This window comes from Phoca vitulina, unplaced genomic scaffold (assembly GCF_004348235.1).
Source record: "Phoca vitulina isolate PV1807 unplaced genomic scaffold, GSC_HSeal_1.0 scaffold51, whole genome shotgun sequence".
NCBI lineage: Eukaryota > Metazoa > Chordata > Mammalia > Carnivora > Phocidae > Phoca > Phoca vitulina.
In genome coordinates, this window is record NW_022589754.1 from 8,638,373 (window position 1) to 8,663,767 (window position 25,395).

Consider the following 25,395-nt stretch of genomic DNA (forward strand, 5'->3'; position numbering starts at 1 on the left):
TTTTTTAGTTGTCTGCCAGTGAAACACTGCAAATTACTCTATAGTCCTAATGAATTCACATTATTTCATTTAAACGAGGGACTCTGTCTTTTGTTAGAGTTTGTTTAATAACATACACTTTAGACTGCTCTCTTCTTTTAAAATTTTAGTGTAAATCGCTACTAGGTTCTTAGTAGCTCTCCTGGTGATGATGTATCTGTAGTTGGATAATAGACATCTAACTTTTTTCTCTTGTTTTTACCAATGTAATATTTTATTTTGGGGTGTTTTCTTTTAGAATGCATAACAGAACATGGAAAGTCATGCTGTTTCAGCATTGAAAAACCTGTAGTAAGTAACTAAAGTGAATATTTAAGTATTCCTTTTAATTTACTTTTTCATTCTAAAGTATGCAAGTTCACTGATATTTTTCTCCAGTAAAGTTTTAATTTGAAGCCTTTACCTGGTTAAAATTTCATAATCTCCATTAGCTGTTCAGTACATAAAGATTCAGAATGGTATTATTAAAGATAATATTGATGACATTGCTTAACCACAGTATTTAAGCACCTATATGAGGAGAACAATATATTTAGCATCAAAAAGACTTAGGGAAAGATTATATCATAAATTACAGATTATATATTTTAAATGCCCTACTTGAATTTTTGTTATTTATTTTAGGTTTCTGATATTCAAACAAGATCTGCTATTATTTCATGGAAACTACGTGGTTCTGAGAAATGTGATCACACCAAATCTCCCGTGACATTTGAACTGGCAATATCTAACAGCGGTAAAAATGGAAAATATAAAAATGTATATATGTAAGTTTCTTTTTATTCATTTCTCATTTCTCATAATTCAATTCAAATATGCTATCTAAATGTATAGACCTCAACTTATACCTAGGCTGAGTTCTAAAGATTTTTTCTGCAATTTTTTCCAAGCTTTGAATGCAATTTTATATTAAAATAGTTTTATAAATGGTGGGTGGTTGCCAGGGCAGTCCATGAAATTCACTGAATCATGTTAGTGCTGAGAAGGATCTTAAATATCAACTGGTCCATTCTCTTCAGTTTATAGCTTTCCTATTTGACAAGTTTAGACTCAGGGAAGAAATGTTCCCTCCAATTCTCCCTTCTCTTTATTCACTTAGGTCATTTTAGGGGGGAAAAAAGTTTCACTTTATGGTAGGCTACACAAATGAGGTATTTACATTGCAATTGGATTTAAGATAGACTCCCCTGGAAATTTCATTACAGAAGTTAGTTATAAGGTGGAGCTATGATAGCAGCAGGTTGAGCTTAGGAATGTGCTCAGAAGATACAACCAGAAAAAAAAAAAGATAAAAAGATAGAACCAGGACTAGGGAGGATATAGTGGAGGACACAGCAAAAGCATACCCAACCACTCTGAACAAACAGCTTCTCGACTGAATGGGGACATGTATTCTGAAAGAGAACACACAGAGAGAGGCACAGTAGAAAGGAAATCCCAAGTGAGGAAGAAGAAATGCCTTTGCCCACCAAACAATTATGCAAGAAATAAGTCAGAGATCTGGAGCTGTCTCTTCAGCACTTTAAAAATCATAATGCATCTTAAACTTCATTTACTGGAATTTGTCATCTTTACTCAGAGACTCAAAGTGAAATTTTAAATGTAATTAGTTATTATGTAAAGTTTTACTTCCTTTATAATTAGGAGCTAGAAATTTTAAATTTAAGAATTATAATACACAATCTTCTATATTGGGTAGAGGGATGGGAAGATGTAAAATGTGAGGAAAAGCTACTTATAAAATTAAGTTTTGTATGAGGTTACATGGTGGTCTTTTTCTGGTGTTATGTATTTCATAAATATCTTTGTTTTTTATAAAAGCACTCTAATCACCCTATAACCTTGAGTGGCCTGTGCTTAGAAGTATCAGCCTTTGCTTAAAAATAATAATCTTTTAGCTCTTTTTGAAGGCTATTTCTGGGGTTAGAGCCTGAAAGAACTCTTTGAGTTGGTAGAGTACACCTAGGTACTTATGACTGTTTCAGGAAGACATAGATGTGGAAGCACAGCCACTCAATCCACTGTAGCAAATAGGTGCCCTCCCCAGAAAGATTTCCTTTTGTAATTGAATGAATAAATTGCATGATGCACAGTGTCTTTGAGGCTTTTCATATCAACATTATTTTAAATAAGCTAATTAAAGACAAATCTGCATTATTACAGTGTGAAGAAGTTGCAGCGGGAAAAATTATAAAATTTCACTTCATAAAGCCATAGTAATTTCACATGCAAATGAAGAATTTGAAGTATTAGTATCACTTTTTTGCATTCATAGAAAATGGGCTAAAGTTCTCTAAATTTCAAAGAAAATTGTGCTTCTTTGTTTATCACTTGAATATATAAGATTAGGACTGTTAGTTAGCTATTAAATATTTGTGAGATCATTTATAAACAGATATTATGTTCACAGTGGTGATGGAGTTATATTTACTCTACTTGATCTACAACCATCCATGGCCTATTTCATAAGGTAAGAACTCCATCCTACACAACCCCCACTCACCCTGTAGCCAGGCAGACTCCCCGGTCTGTATCAGTTTACTACTTATGATTTCTACAGTCAGCATTGCTACTTGCCAGCAGAGTGGCCTATCCTTCATGCTTCAAAAGAGCCCCCTCCAAATCCCTCATTAGTTCACTTTCTTTCACTTAATACAGGTGAAAGAGTGATTTGGGAGCCATCACCAGTAACAATCCAACTTGACTCTACTAGAAAATTCTGTATAATTAGCTCCTAATATGTACCGGGGAACTCAAGTATTCAATTTAGTACATGTAAGGATAAATATTTGAAAGCTTACAACACTTGTCATTACATTTTTAGAATTACAACCATAAGAAGCTCAGCACATAGAACTATGTCTGAAGTGGTTAGTTTCACAACTCCAGGTTGTGAACCAGACCCTCCACTTGCACCCAAACTAATTAGCCGATCCAAGAGCAGCCTGAATTTACAGTGGAAAGTAAGTATTTTACTGCCAAAGTCTCCTCAACATGTTTTTTTTTTAATTTAAAAACATTCTTTCTGGGGCGCCTGGGTGGCTCAGTTGTTAAGCGTCTGCCTTCAGCTCAGGTCATGGTCCCAGGGTCCTGGGATCGAGCCCCATATCGGGCTCCCTGCTCAGCGGGAAGCCTTCTTCTCCCTCTCCCACTCCCCCTGCTTGTGTTCCCTCTCTCACTGTGTCTCTCTCGGCAAATAAATAAATAAAATCTTAAAAAAAAAACATTCTTTCTACTTTGTCCTGAATTTTAAATACGAAATTATGCATGCCTCATCTTCCCTAGCACTTTTCGTTTTTCCATAATCATCTTTCTCTTCTATCTATATCGAGCATCAAGTAAATTGAGAAATGTCCATCATAATTTCAATTAGTAAAAGTTGAAGTGTCAATTTCTGTAACCTAAATTTATTTATAATTGTAGTTACCAATAAATCTACCTCTTAATTATTAACTTTCTTTATTACATAAAATTTGGAAAACAAAACAAGACAGATTTTGGGTATGTCTTATAGACTGTAAAAAGTGCATTTTAACTTTAAAATTTGGATTGCTTTAAAAAAAAGTAAGCAGATTAATTTTACAGTAATTTCAATCACTTTAATTACATAGTGTGTGTGTATGTACATATAATATACTGTGTAAAAACAGACCATCATACTTTTATCTTTCTGACATATTTAGGGTTCCAATGATAATGGTTCCAAAATAAACAGCTTCCTTTTGGAATGGGATGAGGTAAATCATTTTATTTCTTAAAAGCACTTTTTTGTAAATGGTTATTAATGTTATGATGAATTTTTATACTTGCAGCATTTTATAATGTTCTAATATTTTGCATCTATTATTAAGGGCAAAGGTGAAGGCTTCAAAAGTTGCTATATGGGTACCATGAAACAACACAAGATCCTTAAACTGAATGCTTCTACAAAATATTCATTCAAACTAGCTGCCAAAAATAACTTTGGCTTGAGGTACATTGAATTATTGCAATATTTAAAAGTCTATACTTTAATAAGAACCTGAAAATAACTTTTCCATATTAATTTATTTTTCAGTGATTTCAGTGAAATAGCAGTCTTCCATACATCAGGAACTATGCCTCCAACACCTCCACCTCCTAAGCTAAAAGAAGCAGGAGTCTGTAATTTGTCACTAGAATGGTGTGCCCCAACTAACACAAGCCCAAATGACAGTCTTACTTATGTACTAGAAATGGAAGAAGCAGGATCCGTAAGTTTTCTTTTCACATGCTTTAATCTTTAACTTCAGTTTTAGGTACATTTTACATGCATCTTATAATGAAAAATTTTAGATTTAAGTTAATTTGTTTTTTTAAGTTTTTATTTAAATTCCAGTTAGTTGGGACGCCTGGGTGGCTCAGTCTGTTAAGCGTCTGCCTTGGGCTCAGGTCCTGATCCCAGGGTCCTGGAATCGAGCCCCGCATCGGGCTCCCTGCTCAGCGGGGAGCCTGCTTCTCCCTCTGCCTGCCGCTCCCCCTGCTTGTGCTTTCTCTCTCTGATAAATAAATAAATAAATAAATTAATTAATTAATTAACTGTTAGTTAACAGTGTAATATTAGTTTCAGGTGTACTATTTAGTGATTCAACACTTAAATAAAACACCCAGTGCTCATCACAACAAGTGCCCTCATTAATCCCCATCACCTATTTCACCCATCCCCCCACCCACCTCCCTTCTGGTAACCATCAGTTTGTTCTCTGTAGTTAAGAGTCTGTTTCTCAGTTGTCCTCTTTTTTTCGCTATGATTAAGCTAATTTCAATCAAACCACATGATTCCCAAGTCTCTGTTTTCGAGAGGGGACCGATGCTGAGCCAATGTTAGGCGAGCCAGTACAGGGAGTTCTAAAGGTACCTAAGTCCCGGAAGATTAGCTAAAAGCAGCAGCAGCCATAACAACACAACAGATACACAGTGAAGTGTGTTAGTTCTTCAACTTTGGGTCTATCCCAGATGACCTTGCATGGTCACACAGATCCTCTGCATACTTCTACCAGGGCAAACGCTTTCCTCATCTCCCTGGATTCCTGATGTGGGCGGGCAAACTGTTTTATTGCATTCTGAACTTTCAAGTCTATACTAAATAGGCTATTCAACTTAAAAGGCAGCTGTACATTTTAGGTTATGTACATTTTACCACATTTTATATAAAGCAACTAACATTGAAGAAGAGTTCTGTGTAATTAATATGTTAAGTGCCTTCATATACATTATCTCATTACATCCTGAAAAAAGGGAGCCCTTTAAAGTAGAAAGTGTCTCCATTTTTTATGGAGGAACTAAGGTTCAGAGAGACTAAGGGACTTGCTCAGGACCACCCAGATGGAAAATAAGCTGAAGTTGGAACTTGAACCCAAGCCTAATTCCTAAATTCATTCTTTCATTTCCAGGGGTTGGGTTTTAAACCTAAATATAATGGAGAAGACCTCTCATGCACTATAAGAAATCTTCAAAGAAGTACTACATACAAGTTTAGGGTATGTGGCTATAATTTATAAATTTGTATCATATTTTTAATATTAAATTATACTCTTCACTGGAGATTAAAAAATGAGTATCTTTTTTGGTTGAAATTAAACATTATTTTGCATTTAGTTCTCAGAAATCTTCAAATAAACTGCTTTATAATATTATTTGCAAACTATGCACATTTTCAAATCAGATATTTATTTCCAGTGGTCAACCAAGGTATTCTCTTTTACTCAAACAGATCTTTGCCTACAATTTGGAAGGAAGGAGTAACCCCAGTGGAGAAGTAAAATATACTACCTATCCAGATAAGCCTGGATCCCCTGAAACACCATATATAAAGGGAAAAATCTATGCACACAGAGTAAAAATTGGATGGGGTAATGTTTTTGTATTTGAAATGTACCCTTTCTGTCTTAATATTAACTATTGAGAAGAAATCTTCCTCTAACTGCCCTCAGCTTTATAAAATATTCTCTTATTTTCATTTGAAATATTTCACCTTATAAATGAGTTCAGTTGTAAATGACATTTTTTATAGTTCTCTATTGAGTTCTCTGTTGCTATCTCATTAAGTCACACATGAACAAATTACTAAATTTTATATGAGCCTTCAAAAATTATAGTTATTCCAAGTAAGATTATATCTAATATAGAGGCCAAAATTAAAAAGACACATCAATGATAAATGCCAGCTTGATAAGAAATTATGTTTTTACAAATCATTTTGCCTCTCAACTGGCAAAATCTACTTCAAGGTACAAATACTTAGCATTTTAGTCTCTTTGAAAGAACTTTAAAATCCTAATTGTTTCATGTCTAATATTAATACCCTATTAAATTTCATGTTTGTATTTTTTCTCCATAAAAATTTTAATTTATAAGATAACGTTCCAGTGAAAGACTTTTAAGTTTATTCAAGAATAATATTAATTTTATTTCTCTTTTCAGAACCACCCAAAGATAATGGTGGGACATACATTTCAAGTTACAGTTTAGAAGTTAGTGAAAATTCAGATGGTAAGACATCATGATTTTTTTTCAAAGTTAAATTATAAGGTTTTTAAAAAGTTTTTATTTAAATTCCAGTTAGTTAACATACAGTGTACTATTAGTTTCAGGTGTACAATATAGTGATTCAACACTTCCATACAACACCTGGTGCTGATCACAACTGTGCATCATGATTTTTTTAAAAGTTTTTATTTTGAAATAGTTTTAGACTTATCCAGAAGTTGTCAAAATAGTGTAGAGAATTCCTGTATATAACCTTCACTCAGCTTCTCCTAAAATTAATATCTTACATAACCATAGTACAATTATCAAAACCAGGAAATTGGCATTGGTACAATACTATGAACTAATCCAGGACTTACTTGGATTTCTCCATTTTTTAGTAGCAAATTATGTTTATTTACTGATCTTTTATTATTTTATGGCTAATTCTATAAGGAATATAATTATTTAACTATTGTAAAGAGGTAAGTGGGCCACAGTTAGTTTCCAAAATGCTTATTTCTTAGTATATACATGAGATAATAATGGGACCCATAAAATTTATAAGCTACCTATAAATAAATTAGATAAATTTGCTTTTATCCCTTCAGAGAATTCCTGGAACATAATCTACAGTGGAACCACAAAGGAATTTCTATATGATCACCTGCAACCTGGTACTACATATAAACTGAGAGTCTTTTGTACTTCACCTGTAGGCCAAAGCCAGGTGAGGAAACAGAGAGGGAAGTGTGTAAATTGAGGATTGAAATTATTTATGTTACTGTTTTAAAAAACTGAATTTGAATTTAATATAATCATAAGGTATTTTGTATTTCTCTTAGCCTTCAGATATATTGACTATTCAAACACCTACTCTTTCTCCTGCATCTTGCCATCCTCTACCTTTGAATGGTGAAACCAAGACCAAAGAAATGAACATCAAATGTGGTGAGGCTTCTTGTATGATTTGAATGACTTCGCCTAAATTTCTTGTTTTGTAACCTCTGATTTTAATTAATTAATGTTACTGAAGCAGAGCAAGTGCATTTTTTACTACAAAATCAAATAATATTTACAAAACTGTTTCTTACTTGGTAATTGAAATCACAATAATTTTTGAAGTATAATTAACATTCAATGTTATATTAGTTTCAGGTGTACAACATATTGATTCAATAATTCTATACATTAGTCGTGCTCACCACAATAAGTATAATCACCATCTATCACCATACAATGTTATTACAATATTACTGATTATATTCCCATGCTGTACTTTTCATCTCCATGATTTATTTATTTTATAACTAAGTTTGTACCTTTTAGGGCGCCTGGGTGGCTCAGTTGGTTAAGCGACTGCCTTCGGCTCAGGTCATGATCCTGGAGTCCCGGGATCAAGTCCCGCATCAGGCTCCCTGCTCGGCAGGGAGTCTGCTTCTCCCTCTCCCACTCCCCCCTCTTGTGCTCTCTCTCTCTCTCACTCTCTCTCTCAAAAAAAAAAAAAAAAAAGTTTGTACCTTTTAATCCCCTTTATCTATTTTGCCCATCACCCCACCCACCTCTCCTCTGGCAGCCACCAGTTTGTTCTCTATATTTAAGAGTCTGGGTTTTTTTTGGTTTTTTGTTTGTTTGGTTTGTTTTTTAGAGTGCACATATAAGTGAAATCATACGGTATTTCTCTCTCTGTCTGACTCACAACACTTAGTAAATACCCTCTAGGTCCATCCATGTTGTCACAAATGTTTTAAATGTCAAAATTAAATTTAAAATTTAATTGACACAATTAATATAATTTGAGTATTCTGTTACTTTATTAAGTGTTTTCACATTGTGTCTTCTAAAATTATTTTGTATTATTTTAAAGGACCACCCCTAAAATTACTTGCAAATTTTTAAAATTTATTCTGTACATTTTTGTAGATTATCATCCTAATGAAAACTCTGAAGCACCTGCATATGTCAATAAGGCAGAAGATAACCAAGATGACAAACGAGGGCACCCTAGTTCCAAAGTGAGATCCATAGTGAGTAAATTAATTTCTGAAGAATCCAGTTTCTGGTTAAAAGTAGTGAAGAGTGCTGGAGAAGTTATATTGTTCAGTTGACCCATTCATGGTTCATTTCACTTTGGATGAATATATGCTTCTACTTCCTGTCAGGGTGGGGAGTGACCATACCTGCACAATCATCTTTGTGTTTTCTTATTGGTTTGTTTGTGTTTATTTGTAGTTGGGACCTCATCCATTGAAGTGTGAAACTGCATCAGTCCCAAGCCCTCCTTCTCAATGTGGTATACCTGTGCTAACCTGCAAGGGTCCAACCTGTGTTGTTGTTAGTTGGGGGGTATGTTATCAATTTATTTTTATTAATTTTGTTGATATAAGAGCACACCTATTGGTTTAGTATTTTTTTTGAAAGTCTACAACTCCCTAAGGAGTCAGAGTTTAGATTAGGGTTCCATAAATCTTGGACCATGGTTCTAGAACAACATAAGACCTGATACTAGTACTATTAGGAAGGCTAAGGCTAGGGACGCCTGGGTGGCTCAGTCAGTTAAGCATCTGCCTTTGGCTCAGGTCATGATCCCAGGGTCCTGGGATCACGTCCGGCATCAAGCTCCTTGCTCAGCAGGGAGCCTGCTTCTTCCTCTGCCTACCTTTCTCTCACACAAATAAATAAATAAAATCTTTTTTTAAAAAAAAAAGGCTAAGAATAGGGGCACCTGGGTGGCTCAGTCGATGGAGTGTCCGACTCAGTTTTGGCTCAGGTCATGGTCTCAGGGTCTTGAGATCAAGCCCTGCATCAGGCTCCATGCTCAGCATAGAGTCTGCTTGAGATTCTTTCCCTCTCCCTCTGCTCCTCCCCCCTGCTCTCTAAAATAAATAAGTAAATAAAATCTTTAAAAAAAAAAAAAGAGGTGCCTGGGTGGCTGAGTCATTTAAGCGTCTGCCTTCAGCTCAGGTCATGATCCCAGGGTCCTGAGATCGAGCCCCATGTCCAACCCCTTGTTCAGCGGGGAGCCTGCATCTCCCTCTGACTGCTGCTCCCCCTGTTTGTGCTCGCTCTCTCTCTCTGTCAAATAAATAGATAAAATCTTTTTTAAAAATTTAAATAAATAAATAAATAGCTAAAACTATGGTAATCCTATGGTAATCCTGCTTTTCAGACTCTATATTTATAGAGATTAATAAATTTGGAAAACCAAATAGGCGATCAATAGGTAACTAATTTAATTTTTTAAAGGTTTATTTATTCATTCGAGACACAGAGATACAGAGAGAGAGAGAGAATATGAGCAGGGGGAGAAGCAGAGGGAGGGGGAGAAGCAGGCTTCCCGCTGAGCAGGGAGCCCGATGCGGGGCTCGATCCCAGGACCCTGGGATCATGACCTGAGCCTAAGGCAGATGCTTAACCATCTGAGCCACCCAGGCGCCCCAACTAATTTAATTTTTAAAACCAAAACAAGAGATAATAAAATTAAATCAATTTATAGAACTTCGAGCCCCGCATTGGGCTCCCTGTTCGGTGGGAAGCCTGCTTCTCCCTCTCCCTCTCCCCCTGCTTGTGTTCCCTCTCTCGCTGTGTCTCTCTCTGTCAAATAAATAAATAAAATCCTTAAAAAAAAGTGACTATGAGATAATGAAGCTTTAAAAAATGTTTTGCATCCATGTGAATAGCTCCCCATTTAAATAAGCTCAAAAAATAAAAACTGGCCTAGTTTTTAAGCCACCTATGTATCTTTCAATTTTTCTTCCATTCTTCCCAGACTCTAGCAGAGGGTTTTTAGCATTGATACAAAAGCTTTAGTTTGATAATAATAAATGACAATCTGATTACAGCACTGTACAAAATCCAGAGAATACTGGAATTTGTGTTTGAACCCACTAATCAATAGTAATATTAAGCAACATTAGTATATCTAGGTTTGCTCTTTTTTAAGTAACCTATTTGAGAATACTTTTAACAAATTAAAAACAGGAATTTATCAAATATGTGGGATTAGCCAATCCTTTCTCTTAATTTTATTTGAGCCTTTTAATGTTATAGTATTCTGCCTTATATTTATTTCTACAATTGTCTCATACCATTTAATAGATTATGAGTTTTGATATTGAAAGAATTATGTTGTAACTCTCCACAATATCTAGTATAATGACAATTTATAGAAAGAACTCAATTTCTGTGTTTGTTGCATCTTTTAGATTCCTGTGTGTAATGGTGCTGAAATCACTGAATATAGACTTGAGTGGGGACAAAGTGAAGAATCAATGCACTTGATTTACACTGGCCCTTGTCTGAGCTATGAAGTTAAAGGTCTCATTCCTGCAACTACATATTTTTGCAGAGTTCAGGTAATCCCAACAGTTATTGCAATGTAAATAAGACAACAGTTATTAACCTATACTATCCACATACATAATACTGACACCATTTCCAGTGTAGTGACTAGAAGGGATTAACAGACTTCCAAATGTTAAATATTTCTCATGTTCAGCAACATCATTCTGAGCTCCTTCACCTAGCATTTAAAGCCCCACATAATCTGGAACTTACTTTTTATGCCAACTTGATCGGCCATTATTTTTTCTACAGTTCTGTTTCCCAAATTACCTTGAACTTAACAATCACCTGAAATGCTTGTTTAAAACACTGATTCCTGCACCTTCACTCAGACTACTGAGTCAAAATTTCTAATCCAGTGACTTCTTAATCTGTAAAATTAAAAAGCACTCAAAGTGATAATTATCATCAATTAGGAAAACCTTCAGAAACTATTTCAAACAAACAAGTCTGCTCTACCACCACCCCAAGTATGCCTTGTACATTTGTTCATACCTTATTCATTGCCTATCTTGTCCCATAAAACCAAGCTTTTGCATCAATGCTTCCCTGAAAACCTTAGCTGGAAGTGATCTCTTCCTCCTCTGAACTACTAGAATTATAAGACACACAACATTAAGGTTTGGGGAAACAATCCAAATTTGGAAAGATCTGATATGTTGTCCCTATAAACTAAAGCCATCAAATTGTAGGAGCCCTAATACTGAGAATCTAAGTTCCATCTCCCAGATTGCCTTTCATCACTGGAAGTAATTTTTTTTTAAATCCTTTGTCAACATTTTTGGGTATCTATTTTTTTTTTTTTTTTTGGCAAAATGCTCTGACAATATATATTTGTGAGAAGGCCACTGCAATTGTCCAAAGGACAGGTGAGTTTATGAATATTAAGGATGCTACAATGGGAATGCTAAGACATTAATGGAGCTGAAAGATATTTGAGAAGTAAAAATCAGTGGAATGTGATCCTGCCAAGACAGAATATCCCCATACCTCCCAGGTCCTCCTTCTTACAACTAAAACTCTCTGAACATAACACAACAAACAAGCATAGACTATAAATGGTGGAAAGAAAGAAAAATGTAAAAAGAAAAGGATCCTAAGGACCTCACAAATTGAAAAACAACACAGTAGTGAGCCCCCTGGGTTTCGTTATCACCACACACATGTCCCAGAAAGGGTATGGGAGAAGCCTCCAATTCAGAACTGCCAACAGAGACAGGGAAAAAATCTTCAAGAAAAGCCTACATCCCGCCAACAAAATGACTGGGAAAATGCTAGCCTAACCACAGAAAATCTCTTAAGTAATGCGCACCTTACTCCAGCCAAATGAAATTGAAATCTCAATTAAAAAAGCACACACATTCCTGCCCTTCCCCAACCCTGAAATTTCAACAGGCAGAGTGGGAAGCTGACCACCCAAGCCACCCCAGAAGCAAGGAACATGCTCCAGTTTCCCTACCCAGTAGTTTCAGTTCCAGAAGGGCCAAGCACGGAGTTAATCTTCCATTCACTGCCTGGCAAAATTAGACAGTGCTCTGCTCCCATTCCCCTGCCAACTGGTGTCAGGATGGCCAAGCAGGGACCTTATGATCTTCCACACCTCTTTGGATGGAAGTGGGAAGGAGCACTCTAATTCCCCTGAATGGTTAGTATTGGCAAACTCAACTTCCACCCTCACCCAGCAGCAATGGACTGACCAAGGTGGTGTGATTCAGGCTAGTTAGCACTCTATTTTCTTCTTACCCCTGTGTCAGTGAAGCCCAATGAGAAGTTTATTTTTTTAAACTTAAGTATAGATTAATTGACATACAATATTTTTTATTATTATGTTCAATTAGCTAGCATCATTAGTTTTCTAAGTAGTGTTCAAAGATTCATTAGTTGCATATAACACCCAGTGCTCATCACCACACGTGCCCTCCTGAATACCCATCACCGGGCTAACCCATCCCCCCACCCCCCTCCCTTCTGTAACCCTCAGTTCGGTTCCTGGAGTCCAGAGTCTCTCATGTTTTGTCTCCCTCTCTGATTTCTTCCCATTCAGTTTTCCCTCCCTGCCCCTGTAGCCTTATATTCCACATATGAGTGAAACCATATGATAATTGTCTTTCTCTGCTTGATTTATTTCACTTAGTATAATCCCCTCCAGTTCCATCCAAGTCGAGGCAAATGGTGGGTATTCATCCTTTCTGATGGCTGAGTAATATTCCACTGTAGATATGAACCACATCTTCTTTATCCATTCATCTGTTGAAGGGCATCTCAGCTCCTTCCACAGTTTGGCTATCGTGGACACTGTTGATATGAACATTGGGGTGCATGTGCCCCTTCTTTTCACAATGTCTATATCTTTGGGGTAAATACCTAGTAGTGCAGTTGCTGGGTCATAGGGTAGCTCTACTTTTAACATCTTGAGGAACCTCCATACTGTTTTCCAGAGTGGCTGTAAGCTTGCATTCTCAGTAACAGTGTAATAGGGTTCCCCTTTCTCCACATCCTCACCAACATTTGTTGTTTCCTGTCTTGTTAATTTTAGCCATTCTAACTGGTATAAGGTGGTATCTCATTGTGGTTTTGATTTGTATTTCCCTGATGGCTAGTGATGTTGAACATTTTTTCATGTGTCGGTTAGCCATTCATATGTCTTCTTTGGAGAAGTGTCTGTTCATGTCTTCTGCCCATTTCCTGACTGGATTATTTGTTTTGGGGGTGTTGAGTTTGAGAAGTTCTTTATAGATCTTGATACCAGCCCTTTATCTGGTATGTCATTTGCAAATATCTTCTCCCATTCTCTGAGTTATTTCTTAGTTTTGTTGACTGTTTCCTTTGCTGTGCAAAAGCTTTTTATCTTGATAAAGTCCCAAAAGTTTATTTTTGCTTTTGTTTCCCTTGCCTTTAGAGACATGTGTTGAAAGAGGTCACTGTGGCCAATGTCAAAGAGGGTATTGCCTATGTTCTCCTCTAGGATTTTGATGGATTACTGTCTCACATTGAGGTCTTTCATCCATTTTGAGTTTATCTTTGTTTATGGTGTAAGAGAATGGTCCAGTTTCATTCTTCTGCATGTGGCTGTCCAATTTTCCCAGCACCATTTATTGAAGAGACTGTCTTTTTTTCCGTTGGATATTCTTTCCTGATTTGTCAAAGATTAGTTGACCATAGAGTTAAGGGTCCATTTCTGGGCTCTCTATTCTGTTCCATTGATTTATGTGTCTGTTTTTGTGCCAATATCATGCTGTCTTGATGATCACAGCTTTGTAATATAGCTTGAAGTCAGGCATTGTGAAGCCCCCTGTTTTGGTTTTCTTTTTCAATTCCCTGGCCATTTGGGGTCTTTTCTGGTTCCATACAAATTTTAGGATTGCTTGTTCCAGCTCTGTGAAAACTGTTGATGGTATTTTGATAGGGATTGCATTGAAAGTGTAGATTACTCTGGGCAGCATAGACTTTTTCACAATGTTTATTCTTCCAATCCATGAGCGTGGAATGTTTTTCCATCTCTTTGTGTCTTCCTCAATTTCTTTCATAAGTGTTCTGTAGTCGCTAGAGTATAGATCTTTCACCTCTTTGGTTAGGTTTATTCCTAGGTATCTTATGGTTTATGGTGCTATTATAAATGGAATCAATTCCTTAATTTCTCTTTCTTCAGTCACATTGTTAGTGTATAGAAATGCAACTGATTTCTGTGCATTGATTTTGTATCATGCCATGTTGCTGAATTGCTGTATCAATTATAATAATTTTGGGGTGGAGTCTTTCAGATTTTCCACATAAAGTAACGTGTCATCTGCAACGACAGAGAGTTTGACTTCTTCTTTGCCAATCTGAATGCATTTTATTTCTCTTTGTTGTCTGATTGCTGATGCTAGGACTTCTAGTACTATGTTAAACAAAACTGGTGAGAGTAGGCATCCTTGTCGTGTTCCTGACCTTATGGGAAAAGCTCTCAGCCTTTTCCCCGTTGAGAATGATATTTGCTGTGGGCATTTCATAGATGGTTTTTATCATATTGAGTTATGTTCCCTCTATCCCTATATTTTGAAGAGTTTTAATCAGGAAAGGATGCTGTATTTTGTCAAATGCTTTTTCTGCATCGACTGAGAGGATCATATGGTTCTTGTCTTTTCTTTGTTAATGTGACCTATCAGTTGATTGATTTTCAAATGTTGAACCACCCTTGTATCCCAGGAATAAACCCCACCTGGTCATAGGGAATAATCCTTTTAATGTACTGTTGGATCCTATTGGCTAGGATCTTGTTGAGTATTTTGGCATCCATGTTCATCATGGATACTGGTCTGTAATTCTCCTTTTTGATGGGGTCTTTGTCTGGTTTTGGGATCAGGGTAATGCTGGCCTCATAGAATGAGTTTGGAGGTTTCCCTTCCATTTCTATTTTTTGGAACAGCTTCAGTAGAATAGGTATTATTTCTTTAAATGTTTGGTAGAATTCCCCTGGGAAGCCATCTGGCCCTGGACTCTGGTTTTTGGGGAGGTTTTTGATTACTGCTTCAATCTTATTACTGGTTATTGGTCTATTCAGATTGTCTATTTCTTCCTGTTTCAGTCTTAGTAGTTTCCAAGTTTCCAGGAAGGCATCCATTCCTTCCAGGTTGCTTAATTTGTTGGCATATAGTTGCTGGTAATAATTTCTAATAATTATTTCTATTTCCTTGGTGTTAGTCTTGATCTCTTCCTTTTCATTCTTGATTTTGATTTGGGTCCTTTCCCTTTTCTTTTGGATAAGTCTGGCCAGAGGTTTATCAATCTTATTAATTCTTAACTATTGAAAGATATGAATTTAGTGTCATCATATTGTCTGTAAAGTCCCTATTTCTATAGATTATCTCTTTAAATTTCTGGTCTGGTCTATATTACTCTTGGGGGTCTTTCTTCTTTTATAGAATCCCCCTTAAGATTTCTTGCAGGGCTGGCTTGGTGGTCATATATTCTTTCAGTTTCTGCCACTCCTGGAAGCTCTTTAGCTCTCCATCCATTCTGAATGACAGCCTTGCTGGATAAAGCATACTTGGCTTCATGTTCTTCTCATTTAGTACCCTGAATTATGTCTTTCCAGCCCTTTCTGGCTTGCCAGGTCTCTCTGGATAGGTCTGACGTTATTCTGATGTTCCTCCCTCCATACATAAGAAATCTTTTCCCCCTAACTTCTCTCAGGATAGCTTCCTTGGCTCTAAGATTTGCAAGTTTCACTATTATATGCTGGGGTGTTGGTGTATTTTTACTGATCTTGGGAAGAGTCCTCTCTGCTTCTTGGACATGAATGCTTGTTTCCTTCCCCAGATTAGGGAACTTCTCAGCTATGATTTGCTCAAATATGCCTTCTAGTCCTCTCTCTCTCTCTCTCTCCGTCCCATGAGGGATCCCAATAATTCTGACATTGGAATGTTTCAAGACATCTTTGATCTCTCTAAGTCTGTTCTCATGGGCTTCTACCTGCCTATCCCTATCCTCCTCGGTTTCCTTCCTTTCTATCAGCTTATCTTCTAGATCACTGATTCATTGTTCTGCCTTGTTTACCCTGGCTGTTAAAGAGTATCCAGTTTAGACTGCATCTCATTCATAGCATTTTTAGTTCGGCCTGATTAGATCTCATTTCTGCCCTTAGAGATTCTACATTGTCGCTAATGCTTTTCTCAAGCCTAGCTATTGACTTCATGATTGCTACCCTGAAGTCTATCTCTGACATCTTTCTTATATCCATATCCATTAGATCTGTGGCAGAGGACATTGTCTCTGATTCTTTTCTTTGTTGGGAGTTCCTCCTTCTAGTCATTCTGTTGAGGGATGGTTGAGGGAATGGACAGCGTCCAAAATATCAACATGACCCAAGCAAAAAGCATCTACGAAAAAATCCAAAGTGGGCGAAAGCTACCACAGATATGCCATCAAAGCCAAGATGATCCAAAACAATAAAAAAGAAAGAAAAAAAGAGAAAAAAAAGAGGGGGGGGGCGGGCCAAATGATAATGTTCATCTTCTACACAAGGCTACTCCTTCAAGACTGTGAGAGAGGTAGATGTTTTATCTAATGCACAGAAAGGTAAAATAAGGAAACAGAGAATATTTTCCAAGCAAAAGACCAAGATAAACCTCCAGAAACAGCCTTTAATAAAATGGAGATAAGATATTTACCTGATAAGGAGTTCAAAATAGTGGTCATAAAGATACTCACCAATGTCAGAAGAACAATGCATGAACAAAGTGAAAATTTCAACAAAGAGATAGAAAGTTAAAAAGTACCCAACAGAAATCACATAGGTAAAGAATATAACTGAACTGAGAAATTCAATAAAAGGGTTGAACAACAGACAAGATCAAGTGTAAGAGAAAGGATCAGCAAACTTGAAGACAGGGCAGTGGAACTCATGCAATCACAGGAACAAAAAGAAAAAAATGAAAAGGAGGGGACTTATGGGCTATTATAAAGGAAACCAATATACGCTTATAGGGATCCCAGAAGGAGGACAGAGAGAAAGGGGAAGAAAGCTTATTCAATGAAATGGTGGCTAAAATATTCCCTAAACTAGGGAAGGAAACAGCCATCTAGATCCAAAAAGTCCTGAAAGACCAACTAAGATAATCCAAAAAGACCCATTACGCAGACACATAATTGTCAAAAGTTAAAGACAAGGAAAGAATCTTAAAAACAGCAAAAGGAGAACAACTTGCTACATGCAAGAGAACATAACAATATCAGCAGATTTTTCAGCAGAAACTTTGCAAGAAAGAAGACAGTGGCATGATATATTCAAAGAGCTGACAGAAAAAACTGTGAACAAGAAATACTCTACCCAGGAAAGTTGTCCTTCAGAATTAAAGGAGAGATCAAGAATTTCCCAGACAAGCAAAACCCGAAGGAGTTCATCACCAACACACAACAACACAAAATTTTAAAAGGACTTTTAAAGCTGAATGAAAGGACACTAATTAGTAACAGGAAAACATGAAAGTATAAATCACAGTGGTAAAAGTAATTATATAAATTCTGAATACTATAATGTAACATTGGTGGGTAAGACACTTATAAATCTATTGTGAAGGTTAAAAGGTGAAAGTACTAAAAACGATTACAATAATTTAATGTATACATAAGATAAAAACATGTAAATTGTGCCATTGAAGACAAAATGGAGGTTAGAGTAAAAATACAGACCTTTAGTACACATTCAAACTTAAGTTGCTATCAGCTTAAAATAGACTGTTATAAATATGTTTTTTATAAATCTCAAGGTAATCACAAAGCAAGAACCTATAATACATACACAAGAGAGAAAGAGAGAGGAATCTAAAGATATCACTGTAGAAAATTATCAAATCACAAAGAGCAAGAGAATAAAAAAGAAACAATTCTGGAAAAGCAGCCAGAGAACAATTAAAATTGCAGTAGTAAGTCCAAATATATCAATAATTGCTTCAAATGTAAATGGATTCAATTTTACAGTCAAAAGGCACAATTCTACAGTCAAAATGGCTGATAAAATAACAAGACCCAACTATATATAATGTCTAAAAGTGATTCACTTCAGCTCTAAGGACACACACAAAGTGAAGGAATAGGAAAAGATATTCCATGCAAAAGGAAACTAAAAGAAGGTAGGGATAGATCTACTTATATTTGACAAAACAGACTTTCAGCCAAAGACAGCAATAAGAGATAAAGTTACTATATAGTGGAAAATGGCCTAATCCAACAAGAGGATATATCATTTGTAAATATTGATGAACCCAACATAAGAGCACCTAAATATATAAGGCAAAAACTAACAGACCTGAAGGGAGAAACAAACAACAATGCAATAATAGTAGGAAACTTCAATATTCCACTTTCAACAATGGATATATTGTCTGAATAGAAAGTGAAAAAGGAAACATGGGATTTAAACTGTATGTTAGACTAGATGGACTTAACAGATATTTACAGAACATTCCATCCAACAGCAGCATACACATTCTTCTCAAGTGCATATGCAATACTTTCCGGGATAGATCATATGTTATGTCACAAAAAAGCCTTAAAAAATTTAAGATGATTGAAATATCAAGCATCTCTTCCAACCACAATGGTATGAAACTAGACATTAATTATTAAGAAGAAAACTAGAAAATTCACAAATATGTGGAGACTAAAACAACATGCTACTGAATAGTCAATGGATCAAATAAGAAATCAAAAGAGAAATCAAAAAATATCTTGAGACAAATGAAAATGTAAATACAATATACCAAAACTTAATGGAATGCAGCAAAAGCAGTTCTAAGAGGGAACTTCATAGTGATAAATGGCTACAATAAGGAAAAAGAAAGTACTCAAACAAACTAAATTTACTTAAGGAAATTTAAGGAACTAGAAAAAGAAAAACAACCTAAGCCTAGTAGAATGAAGGAAATAACACAATGAGCTAATAATAAACTAGTTAAATGAAATAACAAAGATCAGAGTGGAAATAAATAGAGACTAAAAAAATAGAGATCCACAAAACTGAGACATGGGTGTTTTTCTTAAAGATAAACAAAATAGAAAAACCCTTATCTAGACTTACTAAAAAAATAAGAATTAGGATTCTTTTTTAAAGATTTTATTTATTTTAGAGAAAGAGAGAATGCACGAGCTGGGGGAGGGGCAGAGGGAGAAAGAGGGGAAGCAGACTCCCCACTGAGCAAGGAGGCTGACACAGGGCTTGATCTCAGGACCCCAAGATCATGACCTGAGCTGAAACCAAGAGTCAGATGCCTAACTGACTGAGCCACCCACGCACCCCAAAAAATAAGGTTTCTAATAAACAAAATTAGAAATTAAAGAGGAGACTTTCCAACTGATGCCCCAGAAATACAAAACACCATAAGAGAGTGCTATGAACAATTATATGCCATGTTGAAAAAGGCAGAAGAAATGAATATATGCCTAGAAACATACAACCTACACAGACTGAATCATGAATAAATAGAGAATACGAACAGATCAATAATGAGTAAGGAAACTGAATCACTAATAAAAAACTTACCAATAAAGAAAAGTCCAGGACCTATCAGCTTTACTGGTGAATTATACCAAACATTTACAGAATTAATAGAAATCCTCAAACACTTTCAAAAAATAGAAGAGGAAAGGATACTTCAAAATTCATTTTATGAGACCAACATTACAATACTACACCAGACAAATACAGTACAAGAAAAGAAAATTACAGAAAATTACAGTTTCCCCAAGAAACATAGATGCAGGGGCACCTGGGTGGCTCAGTCATTAAGCATCTGCCTTCAGCTTGGGTCATGATCCCAGACCTGGGATCGAGCCCCACATCGGGCTCCCTGCTCGGCAGGAAGCTTGCTTCTCCCTTTCCCACTCCTCCTGCTTGTGCTCCTGCTCTCGCTGTCTCTCTCTCTGTGTCAAATAAATAAATAAAATCTTTTTAAGAAAAAAGAAACATAGATGCAAAAATCCTCAACAAAATATTAGCAAACCAAATTCAACAATACATTAAAAGGATCACACACTATTATCAAGTGGAATTTATTTCAGGAATGCAAGGATGGTTCAACATCTACAAGTCAGTGTGATACACCACGTTAATGAAATGAAGGATAAAAATCATATGATCAAAAAAATCATATGATCCTCTCAATAGATGTAGAAAAAGCATTTGACAAAATTAGACATCCATTCACAGTAAAACAAAACAAAACAAAACAAAACAAACAAAAAAACTCTCAACAAACTGGTTAGAGAGTGATCATACCCCAACATAATAAAGGCCATATATGACATGCTCACAGCTAACACTATTCTCCCATCCAAGTACTAACCAGGCCCAACCCTAGCTAACACTATTCTCAACAGTAAAAAGCTAAAAGTTTTTCTACCAAGATCAGTTACGAGACAAGGATATCAACTCTTGCCACTTTTAGTCAACATAGTCCATGGAGTACTAGCCAGAGCAATTAGGGAAGAAAAAGAAAAGGCATCCAAACCATAAAGAAGTAAAACCATCCCTATTTTCAGCTGATACATTATATGTAGAACATTCTAAAAACTCCACCAAAAAAATCATAATTGAGGGCGCCTGGGTGGCTCAGTCAGTTAAGCATCTGCCTTTGGCTCAGGTCATGATCCCAGAGTCCTGGGATCAAGCCCTGCACTGGGCTACCTGCTCAGCAGAGAGCCTGCTTCTCCCTCTCCTCGCTGCCTGCCACTCCCCTTCCTTGTGCTGTGTGTGTGTGTGTGTGAAATAAATAAAATTAAAAAAAAAAAAAAAGAAATCATAATTGAATTCCATAAAGTTACAGCATACAAAATCAATATACAAAAGTAAGCTGTGTGGGGCACCTGGGTGGCTCAGTTGGTTGAGCATCTGACTCAGGTTTGGCTCAGGTAATGATCTCAGGGTCATGGGATTGAGCCCCGTGTTGGGCTCCGTGTTCACTGGGGAGTCTGCTTGGGATTTTTTCTCTCCCTCTCTCTCTGCCCCACCCCCCTCAAATAAATAAATAAATCTTAAAAAAAAAAAGTTGTGTTTCTATACACTAATAACAATCTGAAAGAGAAACTAAGTAGATAATCCCATTTATGACTGCATCAAAAAGAATAAAATACTAAGGAATAAATTTAACCAAGGTGAAGGATCTATTTACTGAAACTGTAAGACATTGTTGAAAGAAACTGAGGAAGACACAAATAAATGGAAAGATATTCTGTGCCCATGGATTGGAAGAATTAACATTGTTAAAATATCTATAACTACCACAGAATCTACAGATTCAACACAACCCCTATAAGAATTCTAGTAATATTTATCACATTAATAAAACAAACAATTCTAAAATTTCTATGGAACCACAGAAGACTCCAAATAGCCAAAAAAATCCTGACAAAGAGAAAAGGAGAGGCATAACATGTCCTCCTTTCAAACTGTATTACAATGCTATAGTAATCTAAACACTATGGTACTAGCACAGAAACCAATACATAAATCAATGGAACAGAATAGAGATCCCAGAAATAAACAGGACATATGGTCAATTAATTTATATCATAGGAGACAAGAATATACAAGAGGAAATGGATTATCTCTTCTAAATAGTAAACTGGACAGCCATGTGCAAAAGAATGAAACTGAACCACTATCTTACACCATACACAAAAATCAATCAAAAATGACTTAATGACTTCAACATAAGAACTGAAATCATAAAAATCCTAGGAGAAAACATAGGGGGTAAGCCTCTTGACATAGTTGTGGCAATGATATTTTGGATTTGACACCAACAGCAAAGGCACCAAAAGTAAAAATAAATAAGTGGGACTACATCAAACTAAAATCCTTCAGCACAGCAAATTAAACATTAAAAAAGTTAAAAGGTAGGGCACCTGGGTGGCTCAGTTGGTTAGGCGTCTGACTCTTCGTTTTGGCTCAAGTCATGATCTTGCGGCTGTGGGATTGAGCCCTGTGTTGGGCTGTGACAGTGTGGAATCTGCTTCAGATTCTCTCCCCCTCTACCTCTCATTCACTTTCTCTTAAATAAATAAAAACAATCTTTTTTAAAAAGTTAAAAAGAAACCTATGGAATGAGAGAAAATATTTGGAAATCATGTATCTGATACACAGGTTAAAATATATGAGGAACTCATATAATTCAATAGCAAAATAGTAATCATTCAATTTAAAAATGAGCAGAGGAGTGCCTGGGTGGCTCAGTCATTAAGCATTTGCCTTGGGCTCAGGTCATGATCCCAGGGTCCTGGGATCGAGCCCCATATCGGGCTCCCTGCCCTGTGGGAAGCCTGCTTCTCCCTCTCCCACTTCCCCTGCTTGTGTTCCCTCTCTCGCTGAGTCTCTCTCTGTCAAATAAATAAATAAAATCTTTAAAATACATATACATATATCCTCTCTTAAATAAATAAATAAATAAATAAATAAATAAATAAATAGCAGAGCAACTGAATAGACATATTTCCAGAGAAAACATACAAATATTCAACAGGTACATAAAAAGATGATCAACATGACTAAACATCAGAGAAATACAAACCAAAACTACATGAGATATTATCCCATACCCATCAGAGTAGCTATCATCACACTTTTTTGTATTTTAATTCCAATATAGCTAAAATACAGTGTTACATTAGTTTCAGCTGTAAAATATAGTGATTCAATAATTCCATACATCACCCAGTGCTCACAACAAGTGCACTGTTTAATCCCAATCACCTATTTACCTCATCCCCTAACCCCTCCAAAAGTTTGCTTTCTATATTTAGAGTTTGTTTCTTGGTTTCTCTCTTTTTCCTTTCCTAATTTCTTTTATTTTTTAAATTCTACATATGAGTGAAATCATATGGTATTTGTCTTTCTCTGACTTATTTCACGTAACATTATACTCTCTAGCTCCATCCATGTCATTACAAATAGCAAGATTTCATTCTTTTTTATGGCTGAATAATATTCTGTCATACATATATACCACACCTTTACCCATTCATCTATTGATGTGTACTTGGGCTGATTCCATAATTTGGCTATTATAAATAATGCTGCAATACACAAAGAGGTACATGTATCCCTTTGAATTAGTGTTTTTGTATTTGGGGGGTAAATAGTGTGAATACTGGACTGTAGGGGAGTCCTATTTTTAACATTATGAGGAACCTCCATACCACTTTCCACAGTGGCTGCACCAGTTTGCATTCCCACCAATAGAGCAAGAGGGGTGCTTTTTCTCCACATCCTAGCCAATGTTTGCTGTTTACTGTGTGGTTTTTTTTAGCCATTCTGAAAGGTGTGAGGTGATATCTCATTATAGTTTTGATTTGCATTTCCCTGATGATTAGTGATGTTGAGCATCTTTTTGTGTGTCTGTAATCCATGTGTATGTCTTTTTTGGAGTAATCAACATAAACTTCACACCTTATGTAAAAATTAACTCAAAATGGACCATAGAAAACTGAAAATTAAAATATAAAACTATAAAGCTTTTGGAAAAAAATTACAGAAGATCTTCAGGATCTAATGTAGGCAATGAGTTCTTAAACTTCGTACCAAAAGCACAATCCATAAAATGAAAAATTGATAAATTTGACCTCCTCAAACTTTTTAAAAAGATTTTATTTATTTATTTGAGAGAGGGAGTGAGAGAGCACAAGCAGGGGGAGCGGCAGAGGGAGAGGGAGAAGCAGGCTCCCTGATGAGCAGGGAGCCCAATGTGGGACTCAATCCCAAGACCCTGGGATCATGACCTGAGCTGAAGGCAGATGCTTAACCAACTGAGCCACCCAGGTGCCCCTGACCTCCTCAAACTTAAGAAGTTTTACTCTGCATAAGACCCTGTGAGGAGAACAAAAAAGACAAGCATAGACTGGAAGAAAATCTTTACAAAACACATATCTGACAATGGACTAATACCTAGAATATATAAAGAACTCTCGAAAGTCAACAGTTAAAAATCCAAACAACCCAATTACAAAACAGGCAAAAGACATGAAGAGACCATTCACCGAAGAGGATATACAGATAAACACATGAAAAGACCTACAACATTATTAGTCATTAGGGAAATGCACAATGAGATACTGACACACCTAATCAAAATGGCTAATAAGAAACAGTAATAACACTAAATGTTGGCAAAGATGTAAAGAAACTGGACTAATCATACATTTCTGGTGTGAATTACATCCACTCTGTAAAATAGTATGGGAGTTTCTTACAAAACTAAACATGCACTTACTAATATGCCCAGCACTTTTGGGCACTTATCCCAGAGAAATGAGAATGTATGTCCACAATAAAACCTGTACATGGATATACATAACTCCTTATTTGTAAAAGCCAAAAACTAGAAATGACTGATTATCACATTATCACATTAATAGTTTTAATATATAAATATTTTTATTTATAAATAAATAGTTTTAAAAATTAGCACATTCATACATGGTATACTATTTGGAAATAACTTCAACATATAAATAGTTTTAAAAATTAGCACATTCAACATATAAATAGTTTTAAAAATTAGCACATTCATATAAATAGTTTTAAAAATTAGCACATTCATACATGGTATACTATTTGGGAATAAAAAGAATCAAACTATTGATTCACACAACTTCAATGGATCTCAGGGGAATTATGCTGACTGAAAAAAAAGCCTATCTAAAAAATTTACATACTGCATTATTCTATTTATATAACATTCTTGAAATAGCAAAAATACAGGTTAAAGAATAAAATACTAGTTGTCAAGGATTAGAAAAAGAGGGAAGGAAGTTGCTGTGAGTATAAAAGTATAGTACAAGGGATACTTGCAATGGAATATCCTAACTGTTGGTTGTCACATTAAGCTACACATCTGATAAAACTACGTATAACACTATACAAATGAGTGCATGTAAAACTGGTGAAATCTGAATAATGTCAATGGATTTTATCAATGTCAATTTCCTGATTGTATATTGTACTATAGTTATGCAAAATGTTCCTTTTGGGGTAAAGTGTGTAAATTGTAC

General features: G+C 35.8%; 1 protein-coding gene across 1 annotated transcript in view; it reads left to right on the forward strand.

The window, feature by feature from the left end:
* The window catches only part of LOC116621848 (fibronectin type III domain containing protein 3C1-like), a 52,706-nt gene that overhangs the window by 14,703 nt on the left and 12,608 nt on the right, over window positions 1-25,395 (forward strand). The window contains exons 6-18 of the mRNA XM_032387864.1: window positions 278-330; window positions 664-775; window positions 2,929-3,002; window positions 3,723-3,776; window positions 3,891-4,012; window positions 4,097-4,271; window positions 5,771-5,909; window positions 6,481-6,549; window positions 7,137-7,255; window positions 7,371-7,476; window positions 8,449-8,540; window positions 8,758-8,871; window positions 10,731-10,880. Coding sequence (XP_032243755.1) covers window positions 278-330; window positions 664-775; window positions 2,929-3,002; window positions 3,723-3,776; window positions 3,891-4,012; window positions 4,097-4,271; window positions 5,771-5,909; window positions 6,481-6,549; window positions 7,137-7,255; window positions 7,371-7,476; window positions 8,449-8,540; window positions 8,758-8,871; window positions 10,731-10,880 — 1,379 coding nt within the window. The remainder of the gene's footprint in view (window positions 1-277; window positions 331-663; window positions 776-2,928; window positions 3,003-3,722; window positions 3,777-3,890; window positions 4,013-4,096; window positions 4,272-5,770; window positions 5,910-6,480; window positions 6,550-7,136; window positions 7,256-7,370; window positions 7,477-8,448; window positions 8,541-8,757; window positions 8,872-10,730; window positions 10,881-25,395) is intronic.